The sequence below is a fragment of the Anolis sagrei genome, chromosome 6 (assembly GCF_037176765.1).
Source record: "Anolis sagrei isolate rAnoSag1 chromosome 6, rAnoSag1.mat, whole genome shotgun sequence".
NCBI lineage: Eukaryota > Metazoa > Chordata > Lepidosauria > Squamata > Dactyloidae > Anolis > Anolis sagrei.
In genome coordinates, this window is record NC_090026.1 from 76168732 (window position 1) to 76195627 (window position 26896).

The 26896-nt window shown below is 39.4% G+C and overlaps 1 protein-coding gene across 9 annotated transcripts in view; it reads right to left on the reverse strand.

Annotated features, from left to right (window-relative positions):
• Window positions 1–6433: 6433 nt before the first annotated feature.
• The window catches only part of TRAK1 (trafficking kinesin protein 1), a 118862-nt gene continuing 98399 nt past the window's right edge, over window positions 6434–26896 (reverse strand). For 5 of the 9 annotated variants that reach the window (XM_060781765.2, XM_060781760.2, XM_060781763.2 and 2 more), the window contains 3 exons: window positions 25598–25927; window positions 18864–18966; window positions 6434–9871 (listed from right to left, as the gene is read on the reverse strand). In XM_060781765.2, coding sequence (XP_060637748.2) covers window positions 9073–9871; window positions 18864–18966; window positions 25598–25927 — 1232 coding nt within the window. In that variant the 3' untranslated portion in view covers window positions 6434–9072. Of the gene's footprint in view, window positions 9872–16024; window positions 16113–18863; window positions 18967–25597; window positions 25928–26896 lie in introns of all 9 variants that reach the window. The other 4 variants (XM_060781767.2, XM_060781764.2, XM_060781762.2 and 1 more) reach the window with 2 other exon arrangements.

Sequence of the window (26896 nt, forward strand, 5' to 3'; positions counted from 1 at the left end):
ATTCATAACTAACTAAAAAGCAATAATCAAGTACTTTAATATCCAGAAGGTCAACAAATGGCAAAAAATGCAAAATATGGATACGTTCAATAACATAATTAATATAGTTAATTAAAAAGTAACAAGGAATGTGTCACAAGAGAAAACAAGTAAGACACATGCAGATTAAAAAGGTATTATGTAGACTGTACTACTTTGAGTCATGGGGTGTTGAAAGTATTATGCTTGTATATTTAATGTAATATAACTCCTGCTTTTACAATGTATTATATTCTTTTCCCTGTTTTTTACCGTCAGAATTTGATATCCCTTTTAAAATGGTGAAACAATGTTTTATTTCTGCAGTTTATCTGTTTCGATACCCATGTTGTGCTTATAAGAAGAGAACCTCCATTTCCTAGAGGTTCTATCAAGTGGATCAAACACTGGATGTCCTCAGCCATTATTTAGAAAGACTGTGTCCTCTAGTGGTAGACGTTGGCTAATCATTTTTTAAAAAAATATACCCTGTTTTCTTTTTGCTTTTCAATGCTTGCTTGTGACAGAATAATAATAATAATAATAATAATAATAATAATAATGATAATAATAATAATAATAATAATAATAATAATAATAATCTTTATTTATACCCCACCACCATCTCCCCGAAGGGGACTCGGGGCAGCTAACATGTGGCCAAGCCCAGAGATACAATACAGCAAAATAAAGTGGAAAATAAAACAACAAAATTATATCACAATAAAGTACATACAGTGGCAAAATAAAGTAAACAAAGCAAAATAGCATAATAGAAAATCAAACACAATGGGCAGGCCAAATGGACAAGATAAAATGATAAAACCCTGGATGAGGTAGGAGTAGAAAAAGTGTATTTGTGAGGAGCCCGAAAAGGACGAACAGTACAATTAGGTCTTCAATTTAGGACGGGGGAAAGTGCATCATAAGGACAACACTGTAGATGGAACAGACAGAAATGGGATGAATAGTCACTCTCCAAAGGCACAACGGAAGAGCCAAGTTTTCAGATCTTTCTTAAAGACTGCTAGGGTGGGGGCTTGCCTAATCTCACCAGGTAGTGAATTCCAAAGTCAGGGGGCCACAGCAGAGAAGGCTTTCTCCCTCGTTCCCACAAGTCGTGCCTGAGATAGAGGAAGGGGTGAAAGGAGGTAAACTATAAATCCCAGCAACTACAACTCCCAAAGGACAAAATCAAATGTTTTGAGCGATGGTCACTCCTTGGGTTAGTAGGTGTCTTGTGGCCAAATTTGGCGGCAATTTGTCCAGCGGTTTTTGAGTTATGATGTCACTCAAAACAAACAGAGCATTTATATATACGGTACTAGCTGTCCCCTGCCACGTGTTGCTGTGGCCCAGTCTGTTGATCTGTAAAATAAAGTAATGTGAAAGTGTTGGTTTCTAATATATGTAATTTCTTTATACTTGTGGGTAATCAGTATTTCTTGCTTTTTCTTTGTCAGTGTTGATGTCGAGATTGTCTGGTTTGCCCACCCTGGAACATGCAAGCTATCATTGTCCTTCTTTAAGGGTCCCTTTCAAATCTATGATACTATATCTGTGTGTTTGTGAATCATATCTATCTATCTATCTATCTATCTATCTATCATCTATCTATTTATCTATCATCTATCTATCTATCTATCTATCTATCTATCTATCTATCTATCTATATCTCTGGCTGAATGGCTCTTTGTCAGGAGGACTTTGATTACGTTTTCTTGCCCTGAAGAAGGGAGTTGGATTGGATGGCCTTAAAGTATTTTCTGTTGGTCATGGGGGCTCTGTGTGGGAAGTTTGGCCCAATTCTGTCATTCGTGGAGTTCAGAATGCTCTTTGGTTGTAGGTGAACTATAAATCCCAGCAACTACAACTCTCAAATGACAAAATCATGTTTTGAGTGATGGACACTCCGTTTATAAATGTATTCCAATCTCTGGGGGAAGGTATTCTCTAGGCTTGTGCATTCAGGGTAAACCTGAATTTTGTGTCCCAGCTTTAAATGCGGGCCCTGATCCATTTTTGGGAGCCTCCCGAAATCAGAAGAGCAGATATCTTTCACTCTGGGATGCTGAAAGATCAGTTTTCTATTGGCCCATTATGAGGGAGGGGCTTCTCAGGCTCCCCTTCCCATCATTTTAGGCATTTAAGCTGTTTCTACTCTAGAGGAAAGGCACTTAGCTGCAGGCAGGTGTGCGCTTTAAGGAGGCTTCTTACCTGTTTCTACTCTAGAGGAGAGGCACTCAACTGTAGGTGTGTGCGTTCTCTCCCAGGCCAACATGCCACACACTCTTTTCAAGGCATTTAAAGGAGGCAAGTTCTTAGAGCAGTTTCTTCCTCTAGAGGAGGAGAGGTGCTGGGCTGCAGCATTCTTTCCAAGATATTTAAAGGAGGCAAGTTCTTAAAGCTGTTCCTTACTCTAGAGGAGAAAGAAACAGCGTTAGGATCTTGCTTCCTTTAAATGTAGCACTCTTTCCAAGGCATTTAAAGAATGCTGTAGCACTCTTTCCAAGGCATTTAAAGGAGGCTTCCCACTTCCAGGTAAGGAAGAGCGATGGCCTCCTAGAAGGGTAGTAATTCTCAGAGAACAAGAGGGTTTTGTTTTTTTTTTTTGTTTACTGGGGGATTAATAAAAAAGATTAAACTGTGATGCTGAAAAGCAGAGGAGCTGAGATCTGTTCCCGCTTGCTTTTGTGTTGAGTGGGTTTTCTTACTGGAAGGGCCCTTATCATTATGAGCTTCCAAAGATACCAAAGGAAATGGAGGACATGGAAGAAATGAACTCCGCACACAAGTCTAATATTCTCTAGTTTTGGAGTAATGCTGAGTACTGAGAAGCATTCAAGCATATTTATCTGTTCAAAAACATTGTACTTATGAAGTGTGGAAACAGAGGTCCTCCTGGTCAGTCGAAAGACCGAACAGGGCATAGGGTTACGGCCAGTGCTGGACAGGGTTACACTCCCCCTGAAGATGCAGGTTCACAGCTTGGGAGTGATCCTGGATTCATCGCTGAGCTTGGAACCCCAGGTTTCGGTGCTGGCCTGGGGAAGCTTTTGCATAGTTAAAACTTGTGTGCCAGCTGCACCAATACCTTGGGAAGTCTGATCTGGCTACGGTGTTACATCCCTATTAGATTACTGCAATGCGCTTAACATGGGGTTACCTTTGAAGACTGTTTGGAAACTCCAACTAGTCCAACGAGCGGCAGCCAGATTACTCATTGGAGCGACATACAGGGAGCATACCACCCCTCTGTTGTGTCAGCTCCACTGGCTGCCAATACACATCCAAGCACAATTCAAAGTGCTGGTATTGGCCTATAAGGCCCTATATGGTTCCGGCCCAGTTTACTTGTCCAAAAGTATCTCTCTCTACATCCCGCCTTGTAGTTTGAAATCATCCGGGGAGACCCTGCTCTTGGTCCCGCCAGCTTCGCCAGTGCATTTGGTGGGGACAAGAGACAGGGCCTTCTCGGTGATAGCCCGCCTATGGAAATCGCTTCCCAGTGAGATAAGGTCGGCAGCATCCCTCCTGTCTTTCAGGAAGAAATTGAAATGATGGTTCTAGGACCAAGCTTTTGGACAGCAGGCATAACAGCACTTTGGATGTGGAACTGGACTAGAATGGTTATATGGCTGACAATAATGTTTTTAATTGTTTTAATTAATGTTTTATCTATTATTTTAAATTGTTGTTATATTGTTGTATTTGTTTATATGTTGCGGCATCAAATTGTTGCCAAGTGCAAGCTGTCCTGAGTCCCCCTCCCGGGGTTGAGAAGGTCGGGGTAGAAATGCTAGGAATAAATAAAGAATGTGTTGTCTCCAAAAAGTGTCCTCCCAAACCTCCCAAATTTCAGCCATGGCGTACCTCTCATATCTCATACACACTTCAACAATGGTCACAATGGCAAAGCATTTTTTTCTGTGATTTTTATAATGCAGTGATTACATCCTCAAGAATCCCAAATCGATCCTGTGACCAAAGCCTGAATTTAAGGAAACATCAGTAATAGTCACACTTAATTCTCTTCACTGTTTCCCTTCGTAACTTTGAAGTTCTTCAAAATAAATCCTCCTCAAATTGAACATATTAGCCTCCAAGTTTCCTATAGACTGTGAAACAAAACAGTATTACTTTTTCAGTAATAGCTTGGCATTCCAAGAAACTTATTATTTTTAATTTGATTCCTTAAGAGACACAGGTTCTCTCTCTCATCCCTCAAGCACTAGCTCAGATAATCTAACAGAATAGCCTAGAAGCAGATATTGCTGCATTACTGCACATTAGATCAAGGCTATGAAATCCCAAGGCCAGAGCCAGATAAAATCAATTTTTAAAAATTAATTGGATTTTCAAAAATAAGTGATATTTCCTTGCTTAGCTCCAAGTCATAAGAAGGAAATTATTGTCTTCCAGGTGATATGGGGCTACAATTTCATGTTGCCCTAGTTCAAATAGCAAATGACAAGGGATTCATAGAATCATAGAGTTGGAAGAGAACTTGTGGGCCATCCAGTCCAACCCACTGCCAAGGAGCAGGAAAATTGCGTTCAAAGCATCCCCGACAGATGGCCATCCAGCCTCTGTTTAAAAGCTCCCAAAGAAGGAGCCCCCACCTCACTCGGGGGCAGAGAATTCCACTGCTGAACAGTTCTCACATTTAGGAAGTTCTTCCTCATGTTCAGGTGGGATCTCCTTTCTTGTAGTTTGAAGCCATTGTTCCGCGTCCTAGTCGCCAGGGCAGCAGAAAACAAGCTTGTTCCCTCCTCCCTATGACTTCCCCTCACATATTTATACATGGCCATCATTCCTCCTCTCAGCCCTCTCTTCTGCAGGCTAAACATGTCCAGCTCTTTAAGTCACTCCTCATAGGGCTTGTTCTCCAGTCCCTTGATCATTTTAGTCACCCTCCTCTGGACACATTAGTATTCGCTATTCCCTCCCAATTTGGTGTCTGCAAACCTGATAATCATACCTTCAAAGTCTATATAAATAAAAATGTAATGTTCGTTTGTGCTACCATCAGAACTCAAAAACCACTGGGGGAATTGACACCAAATTTGGACACAAGACACCTAAGAGTCCAATTTATGTCCTCCACTAAAAAAAAAAAATGATTTTGTCATTTGGGAATTGTTGTTACTGGGATTTATAGTTTACCTACAATCAAAGAGCATTCTGAACTCCACCAATGATGGAATCGGGCCAAACTTAGCACACAGGCCTCCCATGACCAACAGAAAAAACGGGAAGGGTTTGGTGGACATTGACCTTGAGTTTGGGAATTGTAGTTCACCCACATCCAGAGAGCACTGTGGACTCAAACAATGATGGATCTGGACCAAACTTGGCACGAATATTCCATATGCCCAAATATGAACACAGATGGAGTTTAAGGGAAATAGACCTTGACATTTGGGAGTTGTAGTTGCTGGGATTTAGAGTTCACCTACAATCAAAGAGCATTCTGAACTCCACCAACAATGGAATTGAACCAAACATGGCATACAGAACCCCCATGACCAACAGAGAATACTTAAGGCCATCCAGTCCAACTCTCTTCACCAGAGCAAGAAAATGTAATCAGAGCCCTCCTGACAAAGAGCCATCCAGTCATAAATGTAGATAGATAGATATGATTCTCACACTCACATACACAGATATAGTATCATAGATTTGAAAGAGACCCTTAAAGAAGGACTATTATATGTTGCATATTCCAGAGTAGACAAACCAGGCACTCTCCACATCAACACTGACAAAGAAACAAGAAGAAATACTGTTTACTCACAAGCAGAAAGAAATTACATATATTAGAAACCAACATTTTCTCCTTACTTTATTTTCCAGATCACCAGACTGGGCCACAGCAACGCGTGGCAAGGGATAGCTAGTCATTAATAAAGATATTGAACAGATCAGGGTCTAGGACGGAACCTTGTGGGAGCTGCAATCTAAAAATCTCTAGGTCACATCTTGTCTTGGTACTGAGCTCAAAAACTGTCAAGTTATTTTAATTTTTTTCGTGTCAGGAGCAACTTGAGAAACTGCAAGTCGCTTGTGGTGTAAGAATTGGCTGTTGCAAGGATGTTGCCCAGGTGATGCCTGGATGTTTTGATGTTTTACCATTCTTGTGGGAGGCATCTCTCATATCCCCACATGAGGAGCTGGAGCTGACAGAGGGAACTCATCTGTGCTCTCCCCGGATTCAAACCTCCAGTCCTGCCAGCACAAGGGTTTAACCCATTGCACCACTGCGGGCAATGACATAGGAGTACTGGTGTAGTTTGTAGATTCTGTTCCACTTCTAGAAAACCAAGTTCTCTGGCAACTCTGGCAATCCAACTGGCATAACTGATCTTTGAAGAAGCCAACATTTGTGCTTACAAACAGAATCAGGACATATAAATAAGCCACAACAGAACCTTTATTGGTTTATTGATAGTCATTTGTGAGGAAAACATAACTGCCATTTTCCAGCGCGCTATGGTTTCATTTTATAAGGGTTGGCTATTTACTGTTTAAGAAGAGTAAAGAACAATATTCCAATTTAATATTTTGGTTCTCCTTTTTTTATTCCACAAATGATATTATTTTCTCTGGGTACATCAAAAGGTCCTAATACATTCATGATTTTTTTTCAAACTATTCAAAATGGTTAATTTTGTATTAAGATACATTCAGATAAAAAGATAAAGTTACATACTTGCAGTCAAGTGCACACATACAGTTGGCAAGTAGAGCCAATGCAAATGTGCTGAAATGTTTGTAGAATAAATAGAAACCGAAAACACATGCAATGGGTGCTGCATGTGCTCATCTCCACTCTTAATCTTTTCATAACATTCTTGGAAGTTCACAACTATATCAATGCTAGCTACTTCATTTAAAGAAAACAGACTCATCTGTCACTTATTATAAAAAAAACCCTACAGTTCCATTAGTTCAAATAATTATCAGTGCTAACGATTTTAGTAACAGTCTGGCACAATGGCAATGCACAGCAATTACATGTAGTGCAATACTGGCATCAAAATAAATAAGTGGGTTTGGTTTCAGATTAGCCCAGAACAGCAACAGCCAACCGCACAACCCATACTGCTCCCAAAATAAAACTAAAAAAATAACTCCACATAGAAGTTCTCTTGCCTGGACCCTGCTGAAATGAATCAAAGTTGTAGACAGCCATCTTGGTACAACTCCCACTCATTTCAAAGGGTTTCGCAGAAGAACTCAATGGTACATTATGTTCCTTCTCCTCTTCTTCTTTTTCTTCAGGACTAGGAAAGCTGGTACCCTCCAGATATTATCTTAACCAAGTGGTTCTCAATCTGTGGGTCCCCAGGTGTTTTGACCTACAACTCCCAGAAATCCCAGCCAGTTTATCAGCTGTTAGGATTTCTGGGAGTTGAAGGCCAAAACATCTGGGGACCCACAGGTTGAGAACCACTACCTTAACCACTGTCCATGCTGGCTAGAGCTTAAGCATGTTGTGGTACAGAACATTTGGCAGGTATCAAGTTATATATTCTGTTCCGATCTGCTCTCAGTGCCTTAAAGGCATCGTTTCAAGTTTTTATACATTCGTCTGTTTTTGGATAAAATGCTAAGCAATGTTTCAACGAGTCCTGAGCTCAACATTTACCTAACTTCTCCTATTTTGATAAGTGAAACGAAACAGAGCTCCCTGTTACATCAGAATGCACCATGTTGAAACTACTGCTACTGCTTGATCTTGGCTTGTTTCAACTGACCACAAACGTAAACACATATTGTTTACACGCAATATAGTGTTTGTTCTATGTCGTGAAGAAAAAGCCCAAATGCTAGATACTTTCAAAGATGTTAGGGTAGATAAGATTCAATCTTTGGCTAGTAATATAACTATGCAACTTGGGTTCGATGGAAACGGAGATAAGACCAGTTAAAACAGAAATATTATAACTCTGTCTAGAAAACAGCCCACAGGATCCTTCTTAACACTTCAAATTGGAAGAGGAGAAATGAAAAGCAGCTGAAAATCTCATTCTTTTTCACTTGAGTACCCATGTTAAATATTATTTGAAATTATTCTCTAAGACAGTGGTTCTTAACCTGTGGGTCTCCATGTGGTTTGGCCTAAAACTCCCAGAAATCCCAGTCAATTTACCAGCTGTTAGAATTTCTGGGAGTTGAAGGCCAAAACATATGGGGACCCCTGAGTCCAAGGATACATCTTATAGCATGTTTGTTTAAATTAAGATTTTTAACCATGTCTGCAATTCATTATTTCAATTACTTTGGCTCCCAAGATAGAAGTGGTTAAAACATTACAGAGCAAGACACAATCCCAAGGAGTCTGTTTTGTTTTTGAGAGGCATCTGTTTTCAGTGTCTGGAACAAAACACGATTTTAAGCGCTCTTCCTTCCACACTCTAGTGCAGCATTGAAAATAAAATTAACACAGAACATGGATGTGCAAGAAGCAACAGCAGAAGTGTGTTCTCTTTCCAGGCATCGAGCAGGCTTAGCAATCATTCTCAACACACAATTATTTCAAGTGTATTGTGTCAAGGAAAAAATAAGTTTAAATAAGTCAGGCAAATGAGCCATGAGCTGGGATAGTCCCTGCCCTCAACAAAGGCAAAATAAAACGGTCAAAAGGCTAAGTTACTGCTTTGATGTACAACAAAGTCTTTTTGTGTTCATGGAAGTTACTATGTGCATTAGCATTCCACAATTCTGATAGCATGATCGCTAACCCCTTCCAGAGGAGGTGCAAGGTCAAGCTAAGTTAACTAGAAAAAAACACATCATTTTTTTCAACCAAGGATTGCTTTTTTTTTCAGTGCAAAGAAAAACAATACAGCCTTTCAAAAGGTTAGCATGTTAAATTGTCAAAACCATGTCATGATTCACTTATTATACATCTGGTACATATTTACATTCATGTACAAAGTTTACACATTCCCCCCTCCATTAGGCACAAAATTGAATTGTTAAACTCAACAGCAAATGGAAGAATATTCTTTTTAAAAAATGTCTGAAGGAGGGTGATTGGTAGGTCACTCATCGTAAGCTCGTCTGTTTGGGAAGCTTAGCTCCCATTAGGATGCCAGGTGTTAACGTTGATGGTCCTTTCATCTGCATGCTGGAACCCACCATTGTTGGGAAGCTTCGATTCCTCCTAATGCCACTGTTCAACTGAATGCTCCCAATAGGATGTGTTACAGCAGGACAACCCAAGGGCAGGCCTTCTGGCATCAGGCCTCCAGGAACAAATGCTTTAACTGGCCTTTGTGCCCCACAAAGCCGAGGTCCGTGCTCATCCATTATTGAAGGAGTTTGTGGTTGCCCTGAACTAACTATTTTGGCAATTCCATACTTCTTTACTTTGTCCACTAGGTTAAGGTTGGAGACAGATACATCAGTCTGACTTTCACTGTTCCTGATACTCTTTTTGTCTCTCACCTCCTTCAGGATGGAGCTGGCTGGTTTGGAAGCAAGGAAATTGTCATAAGGAGGACTCGTGCATTTGAATTCAAAAGATGGCGGGGAAGAAGATGGTGTCTGCATAGGTGAGTTTGGAGGAGTGGAAGGAATGGCAGACATTTTGGGAGAGTATGTGCTCAGGAGGGAGCTTCTGCCAGCTCTGTCCCAGCTCTGAGGGTTGTACACCGCCGCAGATATCCCACGTTCCTTGAGTAGCCACACCAGCCCCAAGGATGTGCTCATCGTAGTTGTGGACTCCCGAAGGTTAGTGGAAGATTCCACTAAACTCAGACGTCGAGGTGTGCACGGGGTAGCCACTGGGGTGCCTTTCAAATTGCCAACGCTGCTACAAGCTGGAGTAGGTGCTGCACTAAGGCTGGAAGGAGGGAAAAACCAAAAAGATGAGTTAAGGTAATCACTGAATCTTCCAATGTTAACATTGATTTAGGATGTTTGTGAGCTGCTACCTGGAGAACATGTGCTGTGAATACCTTTTTGATCAGCTTGAGCAAACATGTTTGCCTAAGGTGGCCAGAGCAATGTTTTTTCAACAGTCCCACTGCGAATGAAGATACTTGACTTTGGTCCATAGGAAAAATTGGGTAGAAGGAGCATTTGATAGAAATGATAAATATTTAACAGATTAATAATACTACAGCTCTTTATAAATAACCTAAAAGGATACAAAAACATGGCTGAACCACCATGCTTCTATTTTATCAGGAGCTAATACAGTGGTTATCAACCTGTGGGTCCCTAGGTGTTTTGGCCTACAACTCCCAGAAATCCTAGCCAGTTTACCAGCTGTTAGGATTTCTAGGAGTTGAAGGCCATCTGGGGACCCACACGTTGAGAACCACTGAGCTAATATAATAGCTATACTTGTCCTTAACACCTGGATAATAAAAAAGAAAAAGAACACCCTGGTGATTTCAATGCAGAGGTTCTCTAATCATGTCCCAAATAAAATATAAGTTTTACCTAAATGAGAGGGAATACTACAATTACAAGTGAGTCACTACAGTTGCTGAGTTGCATGCTGTAACCATGATCTGTGTACAACAAGATAACAACACCTGTGAAAAAGCTTGTAATTTCTATTATGGTGGTTTCTTTCATCAATCCTACAATTAAATCAAATGTGCATATAGAAACCAGAAGCGTCACAACTGATCTTGAAAGCACCTGATATCTATCCCTCCAAAAGAAGGTTGAGTATTATTAGGGGAAATTCTGAACAGAGGGCCTTTCACTCCATAATAATGTTATGTTGGCGACTCACACTTGTCATGCTTGATGAGCATTCATCTCAACTCACAAAGAAACTATGAATCTCCTGACTTCCCATCTCCCCCAAGCAAACTCCAAGCAACGGATCAGAAAACATCAATCAAAACTCAATGCCATTAAAATAATGCAGGACAGGCAATGTGCACACTAAAATGCATGCAGATTTAAATATTTTTCACAATTCTATTAATTTTATTAATTACACACATTCCACCCTAATGGCTGATTCTTCCTTTTCAAGTGTAGACTGGTTGACATTCGGACCTTTTTTTTTTCCATGTCAGGAGCGACTTGAGAAACTGCAAGTCGCTTCTGGTGTGAGAGACTTGACCGTCTACAAGGACATTGCTCAGGGGACATCTGGATGTTTTACCATCCTGTGGGAGGGCTTCTCTAATGGGAAGCTGGAGCTGACAGATGGGAGTTCACCCATTTCCTGGATTTGAACCGCCGACCTTTCGGTTAGCAGGCCTGTCAGCACAAGGGTTTAATCCATTGTGCCACCGGGGGCTCCTGACATTCTAGCTGACTGTCCATTTTGATTACAGTGGTGACAACAGGAACACAAGGTATTTTGAGGCTATTTAATATCCTAACTGGTGTTGAGAAACCTCATGATACATCGTTTTACTATGGCGATACCTACTGAATCTGCAGCAATGCTGCAACTGATTTCCAGGTTCGAGTTGCTCTACAACACTTTGTTTATAGACAGCATCACTATATATTGGCAAACATTATGTTTATGAAGCAAAAAACTAGCAGAAGCAGCATAGAGGTTGGTTCATACAGGCACCTGTCCTGTATGTAGAGCAATTATGATGACAAGAATATCTGCGGAACCATTACTGTGAAACTACTCTGTGGATGAATGTTCTTTATATGTTGAAAATATAGTCCAAAGTGCAAGGGTTTCTGAAGACTGAAATTTTGCGGTAGGATTTATGCATGTCATGGCTCCTGGTACTTATGAAAAAAAATATGGAGCTGTTCCTGCACACTTTGTGAAAGGTGGCCTAAAATATATATTTTCATCAGCATATTTCATATACTATATATATGTCTCAGGAAAGGTTAGGTGTCTTTCCAGATTGCATAGATATTTCCAAACAAACCTTCACAGTAACTGGGAAATGTGTTGACCAACTCACAAACCTGGTTCCAAATGGCTATCAACTGAAGAGGCTAGTTTGTGTTGACTACCAAGTAACAAAACTCCAGATACACCTTCAGATGCAGACATTGAAGAAAGCATCTTTAGTCATTCAAACAGTATTAAACCACCCACAGTTTGAAAATAGTTTAAAATTCGAAAAAGCAAATACTGAATTTGCCATTTTCTATAAGGGACACCATATCATCCAAGAACTTTGATATCCATGGTGAGCCCTGGAACCAAATACCCAGCAAATACCAAGGACCCATTGCATAAGAGAGTGATTTTACCATACACTCTCTTGTAATATAGAATTATGGTTCCATTTGTTTGTACAACTAGGTTTGACTGATGATACTAAAAAGCAGTGCTTCCTATGGCATACGAGCAGAGTGTTTCCCCAATGCATCCAGTGACCAGTGCCATTTTTGTGCCCATTGGCTATAATTGTTTATTTCTTAGACATATGCTGAAGACTAGCAGCCAACAGCATCAGCATTGGTCCACAGGATCAGCATTGGTCTGCAGACCATCACTCTCTATTTTAAAGCAGGAGTGGTGGGGTAGGCCAACAGGAGAAGGAGCTCATGTCATCACGATGACACAACTCAGGAGACAGTTAGTGGAAGAAAAAGGAAAGTATAGAATTTTCAATTTTGGCAATATAACAAATTTTGGATTCATGGGATTAAATTAATAGCCATTTCATTTGCTTTCTAAATCACTTGATTTACTTTCAATAAATACATAGCGACAACACTAAATGCATAACAAATCATTACAAACTGGTGCAATTTTTAAAAATATGGTTAGTTTCTGAGATTCACAAAATCAAGGAAGAGGAATGTGTGTGTGCTTGCATCACCTTGTGCAAGTTCATCTCTAAGGAACTGGGTTTTTACATTTTATTCCCTTTTTCAAAGGAATCTGAAATGCCTCCTTAGTTTTAAATGTTTGGCACAGTGTAAAATGTCGACAACAACAAACAGCGGGGGGGGGGGGGGGGAGAGGTTGGACTTCATGGTCCTTGTGGTCTCTTCTAACTCTATGATTCCATGTCATGGCAGAGACTGAAATTCTTTCCAGGAAATCCCAGCTTACTTTTATTGTGTGTTGGACACAAGCAGCCAGTAAAGATTTCCAGAAAGAAGTAGACCTCAAACCTGTACATAAAATTCAGATACTGTACTAAAATGCATGGAAGAAGCACCTGCATTTTATAGAAGGCATGTCGGAGTTGAAAATATACTATTATCTGGAAATGTTTAGTGATGCATTAGCAGAGTAACTTTTTCATTTCATATCTATTTTCCATGTAGCTCTTTATTGTTAAATGTTGATAATGCAAGGCTCAGTGTGTGCAAGTTTTGGAAGTGGGGAGTCTCATAGCTACAAAAAATATTCTTGCCCTCCACTCTTGCTGTAAGGTGAGTAGTTTCCACCCTTTATTGATGGAGAATTTATTTGCCTGAATAAACATCTCCATATGGTTTTCTGTAGGCTGTGGGAAGGTTCTTGTGGTCCTTCAGATTCCAATGGTCTACAGTTACCAGCCCTAGCTAGCATAGGCAGTGATAAGGGTATGTGGAACCACACAACATTTAGAGGACTACCAGGTGTCCATCTTTGCTATATATGAACATCCACATTTCTGTAATGCTGGTGGCTCCAAAAAGTTGTCACTGTAATGGGAATGAAATTGTCAATATGAAGATAAGCTGTGGTGAAGAACTGAATCATACTAGCTGTATGTCTCATTTTCTAGAACAGGGGTTCTCAAACTTTTTAAACAGAGGGCCAAGTCACAATCCCTCAAACTGTTGGAGGGCCGGATTATAATTTGAAAAAAGCATGAATGAATTCCTAAGCACACTGCATATATCTTACTTGTAGTGCAAAAAACCTTAGAAACAATACAATAAATAAAATCAAGAACAATTTTAACAAATATAAACCTATTAGTATTTCAGTGGGAAGTATGGGCCTGCTTTTGGCTGATGAGATAGGATGGTTGTTGTTGTTGTGTGCTCTCAAGTCGTTTCAGACTTAGGTTGAACCTGAGCGAGGGCCGGGTAAATGTCCTTGGAGGACCGTATCCGGCCCTTGGGCCTTAGTTTGAGGACCCCTGTTCTAGAAGATGGCAATGCTAAATGGCATTATCTGAGACATGAAAAAGATAACTACATTAATATTAGCTAAATTTAAAACAGATTTAGATAGATTTTATTGTATAGGCACTTAATAAAAGGCATGAACACTTAGCTTCCCCGTATCTGCATTGTCTTTTTAAAACAAAATCCTACCCCAACTAAAGTAGACCGGATGAATCAATTGAGCTTACCTATGAGTTGACTCAAATAATTCAACTGGTCTACTTTAAATGGGACTAACCAATAGTTTCAGCCCTATGCATTTGTCAAAATAATAATAACTGGGTTGTTGTAGGTTTTTCTGGGCTATATGGCCATGTTCTGGAGGCAATTTTTCTCCTGACGTTTCGCCTGCATCTATGGCAAGCATCCTCAGAGGTAGTGAGGTCTGTAGTAAAAATAGTAAAGTAGTAAAAAATGGGTTTATATATCTGTGGAATGACCAGGGTGAGACAAAGGACTTTTGTCTGCTGGGGCTAGGTGTGAATGTTTCAGCTGATCACCTTGATTAGCATTGTGAGAGTGGTCCAGCACTTGTTCTCAAATAATATGCTGTGCCCAGGTTGGTTCATCAGGTGCTCTGCTATGGCTGATTTCTCTGGTTGGAGTAGTTTGCAGTGCCTTTCATGTTCCTTGATGCTTGTCTGGGCGCTGCGTTTGGTGGTCCCTATGTAGACTTATCCACAGCTGCATGGTAAACTCCTGCAGAGGCGAGGGGATCCCTCTTGTCCTTTGCTGAACATAGCATTTGTTGGATTTTCTTGGTGGGTCTGTAAGTGGTTTGTATGCTGTGTTTCCTCATCAGTTTCCCTATGCCGTCAGTGGTTCCAGAAGTGCTGGACCACTCTCACAACCACCATGTCAGACTACACAGAGAAGCCATTGAAATCCACAAGCATGTGGACAATTTCAACAGAAAGGAAGAAACCATGAAAATGAACAAAATCTGGCTACCAGTATTAAAAAACTCAAAAATTACAACAGCAAAACAACAGAGGGGAAACAAACAGGCACATAAAATCACTCTCAACAAAAGATTCCCCCCCAGACACTTCCAAGCCATTGAATGCTAATCAAGGTGATCAGCTGAAACATTCACAGCTAGCCCCAGCAGACAAAAGTACTTTGTCTCACCCTGGTCATTCCACAGATATATAAACCCATTTTTCCTACTTCCAACAGACCTCACTACCTCTGAGGATGCTTGCCATAGATGCAGGCGAAACGTCAGGAGAAAAATTGCCTCCAGAACATGGCCATATAGCCCGGAAAAACCTACAACAACCCAGTGATTCCGGCCATGAAAGCCTTCGACAATACAATAATAATAACATTAATAGCAATTTTAGGTTATAATGCTTCTTTGTCTGGTTCTGTGTGTTTTTTCTTATGCTTCCCTCTGAAGTAGCACAAAGTTTATATTTGTCACCTGAGGGTTGGGAAGGGTGGCATACAAATATAGTAAATAAACAAATAGTAAATAAATATTGCTTTTGTCTGTATGTAAACAAAAAAAGGACAATTTCAGAATAATTCCACCAAGTATACCGATATTACATTGATTTCCAAAGAACATAGCAAACATGATGCTAGATATTCTCTCAGTTGACTGTATTTCCTTTACTATATCAACAGATAGGGCCTTGTATGTGGGAGAATGAGACAAAATTTTATCTGACAACCAAAAGAATTGTCAACTTCCACCACCCCAAGTCTCTTGTCTCCAGATTAATGTTAGAGTTTAAAAACTCAGCACTTTACTATATGGAATTTTAGAATTTTGTTAGAAGGTCACCTCGTGTTAGGATGTTAGGTTAGAATGGAAAGTAGGAATGGGATTGGTAAGAAGTCTTTGAATTAGCTGGTATCACAAACACTAGCATTCCTTCTAAATGACTCTGTCAGCACAGAGGTTGCTGGCAGCAGTGCTCACCCCCTGTCACGCTGGTCATAATGTCTGCCCTACATCTCCTCTCAGCATAAGGTGACATAAAGCAGATTCATCGTCTTCCTCACATGACCTGTGAAGAAGCATCATTCATAGTTTAAGGAGATCTTCCAATTTCCTTACATTGATATCACTGGTTCTCGATCAACAATGAATATGAAAGAAGCAAAGCTCAGGACCATCTGCTAGAGCCAAGTACAGTTATCTGGGTATAGTAATGAGTTTAGTAACAACTGCATTGTACACAGAGTTTGACAAGACACAAAGTACATTTGTATTTAAGCAATAGGGATCCCTACCAGAGGTTCAACAGTTGCCAGTGCTTCACATAGTAAAATCAATGACTATTTTTTGGATGCTGCTAGGGAGAGAAAAGGACAACGGGGGAACAGGAATGTAGAAAACCAAACACATTATATAAGAGTGAATGTGTCTGTGAGAGAGAGTGGGTATGTGCATGGGAGAGACTTCCCTCAAGTATGAAGCACACTTACCATATATACTTGAATATAAGCCGTGTTTTTCAGCCCTTTTTGGGGGCTGAAAAAGCCTCCCTCAGTTTATACTCAAGTCAAGCCAGGCTGCTTATTACATTTATTATTTTTCCGCATTTATTATTATTATTATTATTACATTTATTCTTCTACTCTATTTATTATTATTAGTATTACATCTATTATTTCACCCCATTTACTATTGTTTTGTATTACATTTATTATTTTACTCTGTTGTTGTTATTATTACATTTATTATTTTACTCTATTATTATTATTGGAAGGATATGTAAGCAGACTTACATTGAAGAAGGTTAGAATAGTGGTTTAATCAGAATTGGGCAGTCTTATCTTAAATTAGGTAAATATTCAAAAACATTTCTCCTACTGATGCCTCAATTAATGTAATTTTATTTTATTCCTTTTTTTTTAATTTACCAGTAGCTGCTGTGTTTCCTACCCTTGGCTTATACACGAGTCAATAAGTTTGCCCAGTTTTTGTGGTAAAATTGTGTGCCTCAGCTTATATTCGGGTCAGCTTATACTCAAGTACATATGGTACTCATGGGTTGTATTATTCTTTCCTTAATTTCTTTGGTAAAAGTAATGGTGTATTTACACTGTAGAATTCATGTAGGTTGATACCCCTTTAATGGCATTAGTTTAATGCCATGGAATCATGGTAGCTGTAGTTTTGAAAGGTTTTTAACCTCCTCTGTTTAATGGTGCCTCATCAAACTACAACTCCCAGGATTCCACAGCATTGAGCCATGGCCATTAAAGTGGTGTCAAACTGCATTAATTCTACAGTGTAGGTGCATCCTAGGAAGACATTCAAATAATCACGCCCCAGAACTAGTGGAAGACCTAGGATAAAATGCTAGAAGGTGCACTCATTCAATATTCAGTCTGTGAACAGTGTTTTCTTTCAAGATTTTCCAATCATTTCCCTTCTTCCATCTATTAACTTCTTGCTCAAAGCTGGTCAGCAATCTGTGGCTACTAAATTCTCATAGGGCTTTCTTGCTTGTTTTTAATTCCCGTAGCTTTTTCCCCTATTTATTGCTACACCCTGCAAATCTTGACGTATCCCAAACATATTTATATTTTCTTGCTGTTTTGCAGAACCCCTATTTTGGCTACAAAGCCACCATAGTTTAATATTTGCTATTAATGCATTCAGTGTCTCCAAATATTCAGAGTAATATTCAAAGTAATTGAACATGAATTCTTTAAACTTTAAAATATTTTAATGTGATGCTCCTATTGCTGGGTCTGTTACATATTTCTACGGATATCTCCTGAATATTTTTATAAAACTATTTTCAATTTTTTTCTTCAATCATATACATTATTCCACATTACAATTACGGTACTCTGAATTTTCTCAGTCATCATCTCGGCAACATATCTTTCAAAATGGACTTTAGAAAAAGATATCTTCTAATTTATTAATTATTTACATATTATCCAGATATGTGAACTAACATGCTGATTAAGTTGTTTAAAAGCATCCCTGTACTGTCTGCTGTTATTATATGAGTATGTTTGAGTTACTGAAGTTGCAAATTCATTTCAAATAATGACTTATAATAATAATAAAATCGCCACAAAGTGCAGCTGCAGAATGCAAACACTGAATAGTTGCCTGTATGTAAAGCCATTCTTTAGGGTTCAGAAGGGCAGAGTATAAGTATGGCCAATAAATAAATAAATAAATAAATAGAAACACATCTGGTTTAGGGAACTTCAGGAATGTCTATTTTGCATATTCTAATATACAGGAACTGTAATACATCTATGAGGCAGAATGTTTACCATTTCTTCGAAGACCAATACTTGGATAATACTAGGAATTCTCCAAGCTATGGGCAACCTTGCCTATATCTTTGCAAATTATTTAATTATCTTCAATATTATATTGGCATTTTTTCAAGTATTTTTCCCCTAGGGACATCTTCTAGCTATTGTATCTTTGCTTCAATGTATACCCGCTGACCTCACTACGGAACATGGTATGAAGTTATAAAATTAAACCTTTGAATTTAAAAATTATTAGAGGCACATCACTTGTGTTGAGGGTACACTGTTAATTTCTGATATTTACCAGCTGCAGATAATGTAAAAAAGATAGCTTCTAGACTCCACGGGTGGCTTTATATAGTTCTTATGTATGTGCAAGGGAAGGTAGTGATCGTATTTGTGAATTCAGGTACTTTCTTAGCCCTTCACCAGATGACTCCAATTGTAAAATATCAGTGTTTTACACCTTGTCTATTCTTTGGCTGGTCCACAGCAAGGATCCACCAGAACTCTCTACAACCCCTTACCTTGGAGTGACTCGTGTGAGCTCATCTGAAGGGTGCAGAATGCGGCAGGTAGTGAAGGTGAAGGTGGAGTTGGTTTGTGACATGCACTTCCCCGGATGATGTACTACATTAAAACAAATAGAACAATCTTTGCATTTAAATACAAAATGAAAAGTACTGTGTACTCGAACAGATGGAAAAGTGATGAGGTACTTCATGTAGGATCGGTGTAAGGAAGGTGAAATGGACATTTCCGATTTGCTTATACCTCGGAGCTCTTCAACACACCAGTATCTACAAGGCAAGCCTGGCTCTTTAACACCACTGGCATCATGTGTTCAATTGCAACAGAGCTATCATTGAATTCTAAATAGAGCTTAACCCTTGATGCTTAAAAGATTAAGGAGTCCAATTCTTAATAAGACATTGAATGTTTGCTTTTCTGGCTGGAAGCCACCCTGAATCATCTCAGGGAGATAGGGCAACCTATACATAAATTATTATTATTATTATTATTATTATTATTATTATTATCCAATTATGTTAAAAACAAATGTAAGTAACCACTTAAGGATTAGTTCTTACATTGCAGAGTGTTATTGCTGACACTCTTTCATGGTCAAATCTGGGAAGATAACATCACAACAAGGTTGGTTGAGAGGGGTTACTTTTCATACCAGCGTTATCCTTTAACACCACCTAATCAATGTTGATATTATACCATTGCGACAAGTACACACAATGGAAACACAGAAACATACATATGTTTTAGTTGGTGGATTTCAGCTTCCTCCAGACTGATCCTTGCAAAAGTTATCTCATCACCTTTTGTTTCAGTAATGGATCCTAGTAGAGAGACAGCAGCAGATTTTGAGATACGTACATTAGGATACAGTTTTCTTTTGTAACCAGAGATCACAAGTAACCATTTTGGATCCACTACTATCCCATCTGTGACATTTTGTCGCCTCTCCCCTTTCCCCCCCAATGAATTTCTGCAGCTACACAAGATAGCAATTCTGCGACATTTCTGCATAAAATATTCTGAAACACTAGAAAGGAAACAGAAGTGTAATACCTTGTGATACTGCAGCAAGACATTTAGCTGTTGGCATCACAGATTTTAAGAGTCTTACTATATTTTATTTTTAAAATCCTTAATTTGTATTTAGAAATTGCCATAAGTGCAGCTGCAGAATGCAAACTTGAACTGACCATAATGTATGTCATGCTACTGAAAATTGCCTGAAATCCATCCTACATTTTAATGCAATCTATGTGTTCACTGTTGGAAATCATAACCTTCTACAAGACTCCTATACTAGTTATTTGTTATGTATAGAACTCAGACTGCTTAGTATATTGTAGGCATATTTTGCTAAGTAGTTTTTCCTTAACTCTATGTTGTTTGAGGTTGTGGGAGGGACTACAGACCATGTGACCAGATTTGGGACTATTCAGACTGAGACTCCATTTTAAAAGTCAGTTTTGCACCAGAAGCAGTACAGTACAGTTTAGAAGTAAAGTCAGTGTCAGTATGCTGCGGTGTGTATTGAGTTAATATTCAGAAATGTGTTAGAGAGTGTCAGTCTGTTCACAATAAAGAAGAGACTGAAAGAGAATGCTTTGCTGTTTAAACTCTCATCCAACAAGCACTGTACCTGTATGCTCAATGCATGAAGTTTGTAAGTAAATCAACTACTTATTTATGAACTCTTAAGAGCATGATTTATAAGCAATATATTTTATGGGAGAGTGGATGTTTTTGAGCAACTGAAATAACACTTCTGAAGATCTGCTACATATTTTGTGCATTGGCATATCTTTGTTCCTAACAGTTCAAAGAGATAACCAGGTACTGTATATCAGTCTAACAACTGAGAAGCCTAATTTGCTTTGCATGAATACTAGTGGATATTTATTACTAAGGGGAAGATTCACTCAAATGAATGTTTAACTTTTCTCAGGAAGATCATACTCTACAAGAGTGCTGTGATAATTCCAAATAGTCTGAATGCCAATTAATCTCCAAAAAGGGTCATGCTTCCAAAAGGCTATGGAGATTTCTGGTTTCCCAAAAGGTTATGATCTATAAAAGGTCATGCCTTTCCAAAACTCACTTATACATGAATAAGTATATGTATTTTGTGAAGTTTAAGAAGAAAACAAACATGCCAAAGGGTGTGTAAAAAGGTAAGGAATTCCCCTTGACATTAAGTCTAGTTGTGTCCAACTCTGAGGGGTGGTGCTCTCATCTCCATTTCTAAGTCGAAGAGCCGGCGTTGTCCGTAGACAACAGCTAGCTTCCTGCCGAGACGGTACCTATTGCTCTACTCACATCTGCATGTTTACGAACTGCTAGGTTGGCAGAAGCTGGGCCTAACATTGAGAGCTCGCCCTGCACCCTGGATTTGAACCACCAACCTAACAGTCAGTAATTTCAGAAGCTTAGTGGTTTAACCACTGTGCCACCAAGGGGGCATTGAAGAGTGTGTAGTGTTCTATTATTATTTATCAATGTCCTGGCATGTTCAGATTAGACAATGATAACGTGGACTAAGTACAAGTCCAAAATAATATGGAATGGAAGTTTATACTTAAAGGAAACAGGCAAAGTAGCAGCAGAGAAATGTACCTGTCGTTTTCTTGATTCTAACAAGGAAACAACTGCATGAGGACACCACTATACTGAAACAAGACCACTTTCTTGACAGTCTGTATCATAGGGTTACTGTTATAGGGTTACTCATCTCCCTTCTGACATATGACATACTTTATGGATAGCCCTTTTGTTGCAACATAATTCAGGAAATCAGAGGCCATGCATCCAAAATGATCACCAAGAAATGATCCAAAGTTAAGTACTATTGTGAAGATATCATGATTGCATAGGTGCTCTTATTTAGTAACAAGTCTTTACAAATCACTCTAGTTAAGACATGCACAAGAACATGCTGGTGAGTTTCCTGTGAATATTTATCTTCATTCATCTAACATTTAAGCATCCACAAAACATTACTTTGGACAGATACATCACACCCAAATGCCACTCTAAAGTTCCCAAGAGGCTGAGAAACATACAATGTTTTTCATTTGCTGTGTCTACATTTCCTCGACATTGGAGGCAAACAAAACAAAATAATTAATATGGCTCATGTGTAGCCATGCAGTGTTTATATATGAAAGAGCTACGTATGTAAAAGTGCTTATGCAGGTGAAAAGTGACTTGAAGTGGAGCTAGTTCTCCCCAACTAAAAAACGATCCACCACACAGTGTTAAATATTGCATTATTGGTTAACACAACAATTAACAGTACAATGTTTTAAAAAATCTCTACATCACCTCTAGAAATGTTGCTGCTGATGCTTCAGAGTTCAGTGTAAGCAATGTACATGAGTTAATACTTAAGGAGTGGTTGGGCAGGGCCTAGCAATCATGATTCTCTGCACATCATGAAGCATAAGCAGAAAGTTAAAATGGTTGATAAAATGTCAAATAACCAATATAGAAAAATATATTATATGGAGAAAGATATATTGAAAGTTGAGACATAAATCAAGATAAGGTAGAACAGCTCAGTGCTAGCTGACAAATAAAAACAGACAAATGCAGTGAAAATCTGAATTTAGGTGATTGTTCTCGCTAAGGAATATAGTTAATCCCAATCTGCAGAACCCCTTCTACCAATTTTGTTTTCTCAGAGAATTATATTAGTATTCCAGAAGCAGTAAGAAAATGAAAAACAACTCACTGCTATGAATGAATATGCAAGATAGGAAAAGGCTGCTAAAAGTAGCAATTGAGCCCAGAATGAGGAGTAATCAAAGAGAAACCAATTTTGAGAAATCAAAAGGACTGATCCTGAAAGACAGCACTAGGGAAAACCTGGGCAAACAGCATCTCCAGTGGTCAACAGCGAAGCTTTTCACACGACTGTAGCATCCTCTGTCCTTTGAACATAATAGAAAAGAGTGAGCCTCCTGTAAATGATCCGAGAAGTACACGCATGAAGGCTGAGATGAGGCATTTCTATGCAAAAGGGCACAAAAATCTCAACCTTTTGGGTGGAGTAAACTATAAAAGGACGGTTCTTTCAATTGCAAGAAGATACAATAAATATACAACAAAACCTAAATGTATACAAAAGGATTATCCTCTTCACCAGTCACCAAAGATGGGTGCAGTCCAACAAATTCTTGTAACTTACCAATCACAATCCTGTTATGTAAAAAATAATAGGACCTCCACCTTCATTCACTTTTGTATCACTGGACTCAAATGGACCAAAACGAAATATTACGTACAGGCAACGCACTTAAAATTCATTTTGAATTCCAACAGAATGTACATAACTAACTTGTCATGGGATCATCACTCTGCTCTTGTGATGTTCTCAAGCCTATCATATGAGTGGATAAATGTGAATTGGTCCCAAGGAAAACATCTGAAAAACACTAATAGGATCAGAAGTGGAAATATAACTTCCGGCCCATCTTTTTTTGGGATCAATCAGACACACAGAATGCAATATATCAAAAACGACAGCTTCCCCCCAGCAATTTGGACAGCACACTTTGGTAATCCCTAGAGCAGTGGTTCTCAACCTATGGGTTTCCAGATGTTTTGGCGTACAACTCCTAGAAATCCCAGCCAGTTTAGCAGCTGTTAGGATTTCAGGGAGTTGGAGGGCAAAAAATCTGGGAGGACACAGGTTGAAAACCACTGCCCTAGAGCAGCGATTCCCAAACTCTAGTCCTCCAGATGTTTTGGACTTCAACTTCCAGGAGCCACAGTTGCCTTGGAAAATGGACGGGGATTCTGGGACATAGAGTTCAAAATACCAGAGCTTGGAAAACACTGTCCTAGAGAGTGCACTTCCCAATTTTATGAACAAAAAGCCTTAAATGTATCTTTAAAAATACCCCATATATTTTTAGGTTATAAAACCCATTATTTCTCTCATATGGGAGTTGTAGTTCAAGACATTTGGAGAATAACATGTTGCTTTCCAACACAAATATCAGTATGACATAGAAATAGGGTGGGACTAAGATAGAGATCTGTCTAATGCTTCATGCAGTAGACAGTCTGGGAAATAACAATTTACAGTGCACTTTCATTCTTTTACTGCAAGAGGGAGCACTGTACCACTAAGAATCTGGCAGATTTTCACATATATCCTTGCAAGAGATAAATGACCTCATCACACAATTGGATGATATGTCTTTCTTTAGAAGTTGTTGACTGCAATTCTCTCACTCATCACCACTGGCTATGCTTGCCAAATGTAATGTTGGGTGCAGTCCAACAAATTATGGAAGGTCACAAGTTGACTATGTGTGCCTCACTGCCTTGCAAAGTCTTTGCTCTGGGTGACATACCCACATAAGTAAGGATATTGGGTAGTCTCCATGAATTGCAGAGAACTCTAAAGGAAGTACCCTATATTACACTAAGGGCAGATCCAGAAAGGCCTTTATCCCCGGAGAATCCGTGTTTAAAAACACGGATTTTCCTGGGGTTCTGTCCACACCCACCCCAGAAAACGTGCACTTTTTGGGGTGGGTATCCAGATGCTCTTGCGGGACTGGCCTGCGAGAACATCTGGAGGCCCTACCCTCTCTGCTGAAGCCCCCAGACTCCTTAGAAAAGTAACGAAAATTTACCCAGTCTCCCATTAAAGGCTTTGGCCAGCTCTCCTGGCTCGTAGAAATGACGTGCCAGAAAATCACGCGGGGGGGGGGGGGGGTACTGTCTGGAAGGGCTCTAAGCTTTGGAATAGGCAGAGGTTTCATCTCCTTTGCAGTTGAATGTAACATATGCATTTTCATATCAAATTACAACTTTGCCATCACAAGAAATCTTTTGGGTTGCTGGACTATATGGCCATGTTCAGAAGCATTCTCTCCTGAAGTTTCCAATAGACCTCACAACCTCTGAGGATACTTGCCATAGATGTGGGCAAAACGTCAAGAGAGAATGCTTCTGGAATATGGCCATACAGCTCGGAGAACTCACAACAACCCGTTGATTCCGAGCAACCCAGTGATTCCGGCAATGAGAGTCTTTAACAACACAATAAATCTTTTCTTTTCTAAACCCAACTTCCTTAAATATTGGCACACCCAGGTAAATAGCAGCTTCAATGAAAGGATTTGTATGTTACAACTTTAGAGGAAAGAGCTTTAAAAAATCCCAAGGTCATCCTATATTGTAATCCAAAATCTAGATTAGGGCTGCAACTGCAATTAAATACAACTGTGAAAATTATTTACTGTAATAGGTTGGTCCTAAAGAGGGTGAGAGAGTACTTGTGTTTGGTCACAAGATCTGTTTACCACCTCCAGTTCTGAATAAATACAAGCACAATAGCCCAAATTCTGCTTCAACGGAAAATATAATTTTGCTATAACAATAACACAAGTGCATAGACACAAAATCAGTATAAAAACATGGCTTTTCTCCCAGGACCTAAACAAACCACATTCTTTTAGCAGCCTTCTCTTATCAAAGTGAGGTGAGGGTGGAGGGAATGAATCATGCATTTTTAAAAATATATATATAGATATAGCCATGATTGTGTTAGATGTAACAGTTCTGAAATGGGCTTGTGTTAATTCTTGTGTGCACTATCGTGCAGAAGCTACACACGAAGCAACACCGTGGATGCTGCTCTGGAGAGAGGTGAGAATGGCCCAATAATCAACATCCTGAAAACATGGCAGTTGTGCTGGACTTAATGAGGTTCCCTCACCAGACCCCTCATCATCGTCAGTCGCGGGTTCCTGCATCTCCTCTGGAAAAGCCTGAGAGCGACTTGGGTAATTCTCGCTGTCTGAAACAGTCACTTGTGCTTGGGACCTCTCACCTGAGGTCTCAGTGTGCTGAATCGGCGTCGAGGTAGCTAGGCCCTTGTATGCAATGTCACCTGACTCATCTTCTTCAAAATCATTAAGGCAGTATACTTCATCCAGGTCAACGTCCAGAGTCCGGAAGCCCTTAGTAACAACCCCTGGCCTTGGGTCTAGAATGCCTCCCAGGTGAGGCTGGGCAAGCTGCTGCCAGTGGTGCAAAGTGGCAGAACCTGAGGAGTTAAGAGACCAAAGGAACAGTCAGAACAGAGATCTCACTCCAAAGTGAAATGGTTCTAATCCCATCATTTGTTTCAAGCATCACCAGGACTTACACTGTTTAGTAAAATGTCTCCCCAGTGGGAATTTGGATATTCAAATGCTACTTAAGTAAAGATAAAGGTTTCCCTTTGAGATTAAGTCTAGTCATGTCTGACTCTGGAGGTAGGTGCTCTTCTCAATTTTCAAGTTGAGGAGCCTGCGTTGTTCGTAGATACCTCCTGGTTGTTTTGACCGTCATGATTGCTTGGAGCATCTTTTTGCCAAAGCGGTACCTATTGATCTGCTCACATTTGCATGTTTTCAAACTGCTAGGTTGGCAGAAGCTGGGGTTAACAGCAGGAGCTCACCTGCTCCCAGGATTCAATCTGCCAACCTTTCAAACAGCAAGTTCAGCAGCTCAGCGGTTTAATCTGCTGCACCACCATGGGGCCAACTGTTACTTATGAACTCATTAAAATGATATCAAGCAAGACTAAAAGCATGCTATTAAAAAAAACTATTTCCTAAAATCTGTGTGTTTTTTATTTGAATTTTTAAACTTCAAGTCCCATAGAGATAAGATTACAGGTCCTCAAAAAATTAAATAGTTTCTATGTAAAAAAAATGCCCATGTCTTTTAAGTTAGGATTAGAAAGGCCGTTGTTATGTCTATAAAGGCACACATATGAAACCTCGGCTCTACTGCAAAACTCCTTCAGCTTGTCTTGGGCAGGAAAACAATGAGAAATTACAACTTTCTACTTCATCACACTAAAGAAAAAATCTATTTAAAATCCGGTTTCTGCCTCCTGCACAATTCTGGTGTTTGCAGTTTAGTGAGACTGTTAAATGCTCCTCCCTAAACTACAAAACCCAGAATTCTGTAGGAGTGAGAAACTAGATTTTAACTGGATTTTTTTCTCTAGTGTGATGTGGCCCAC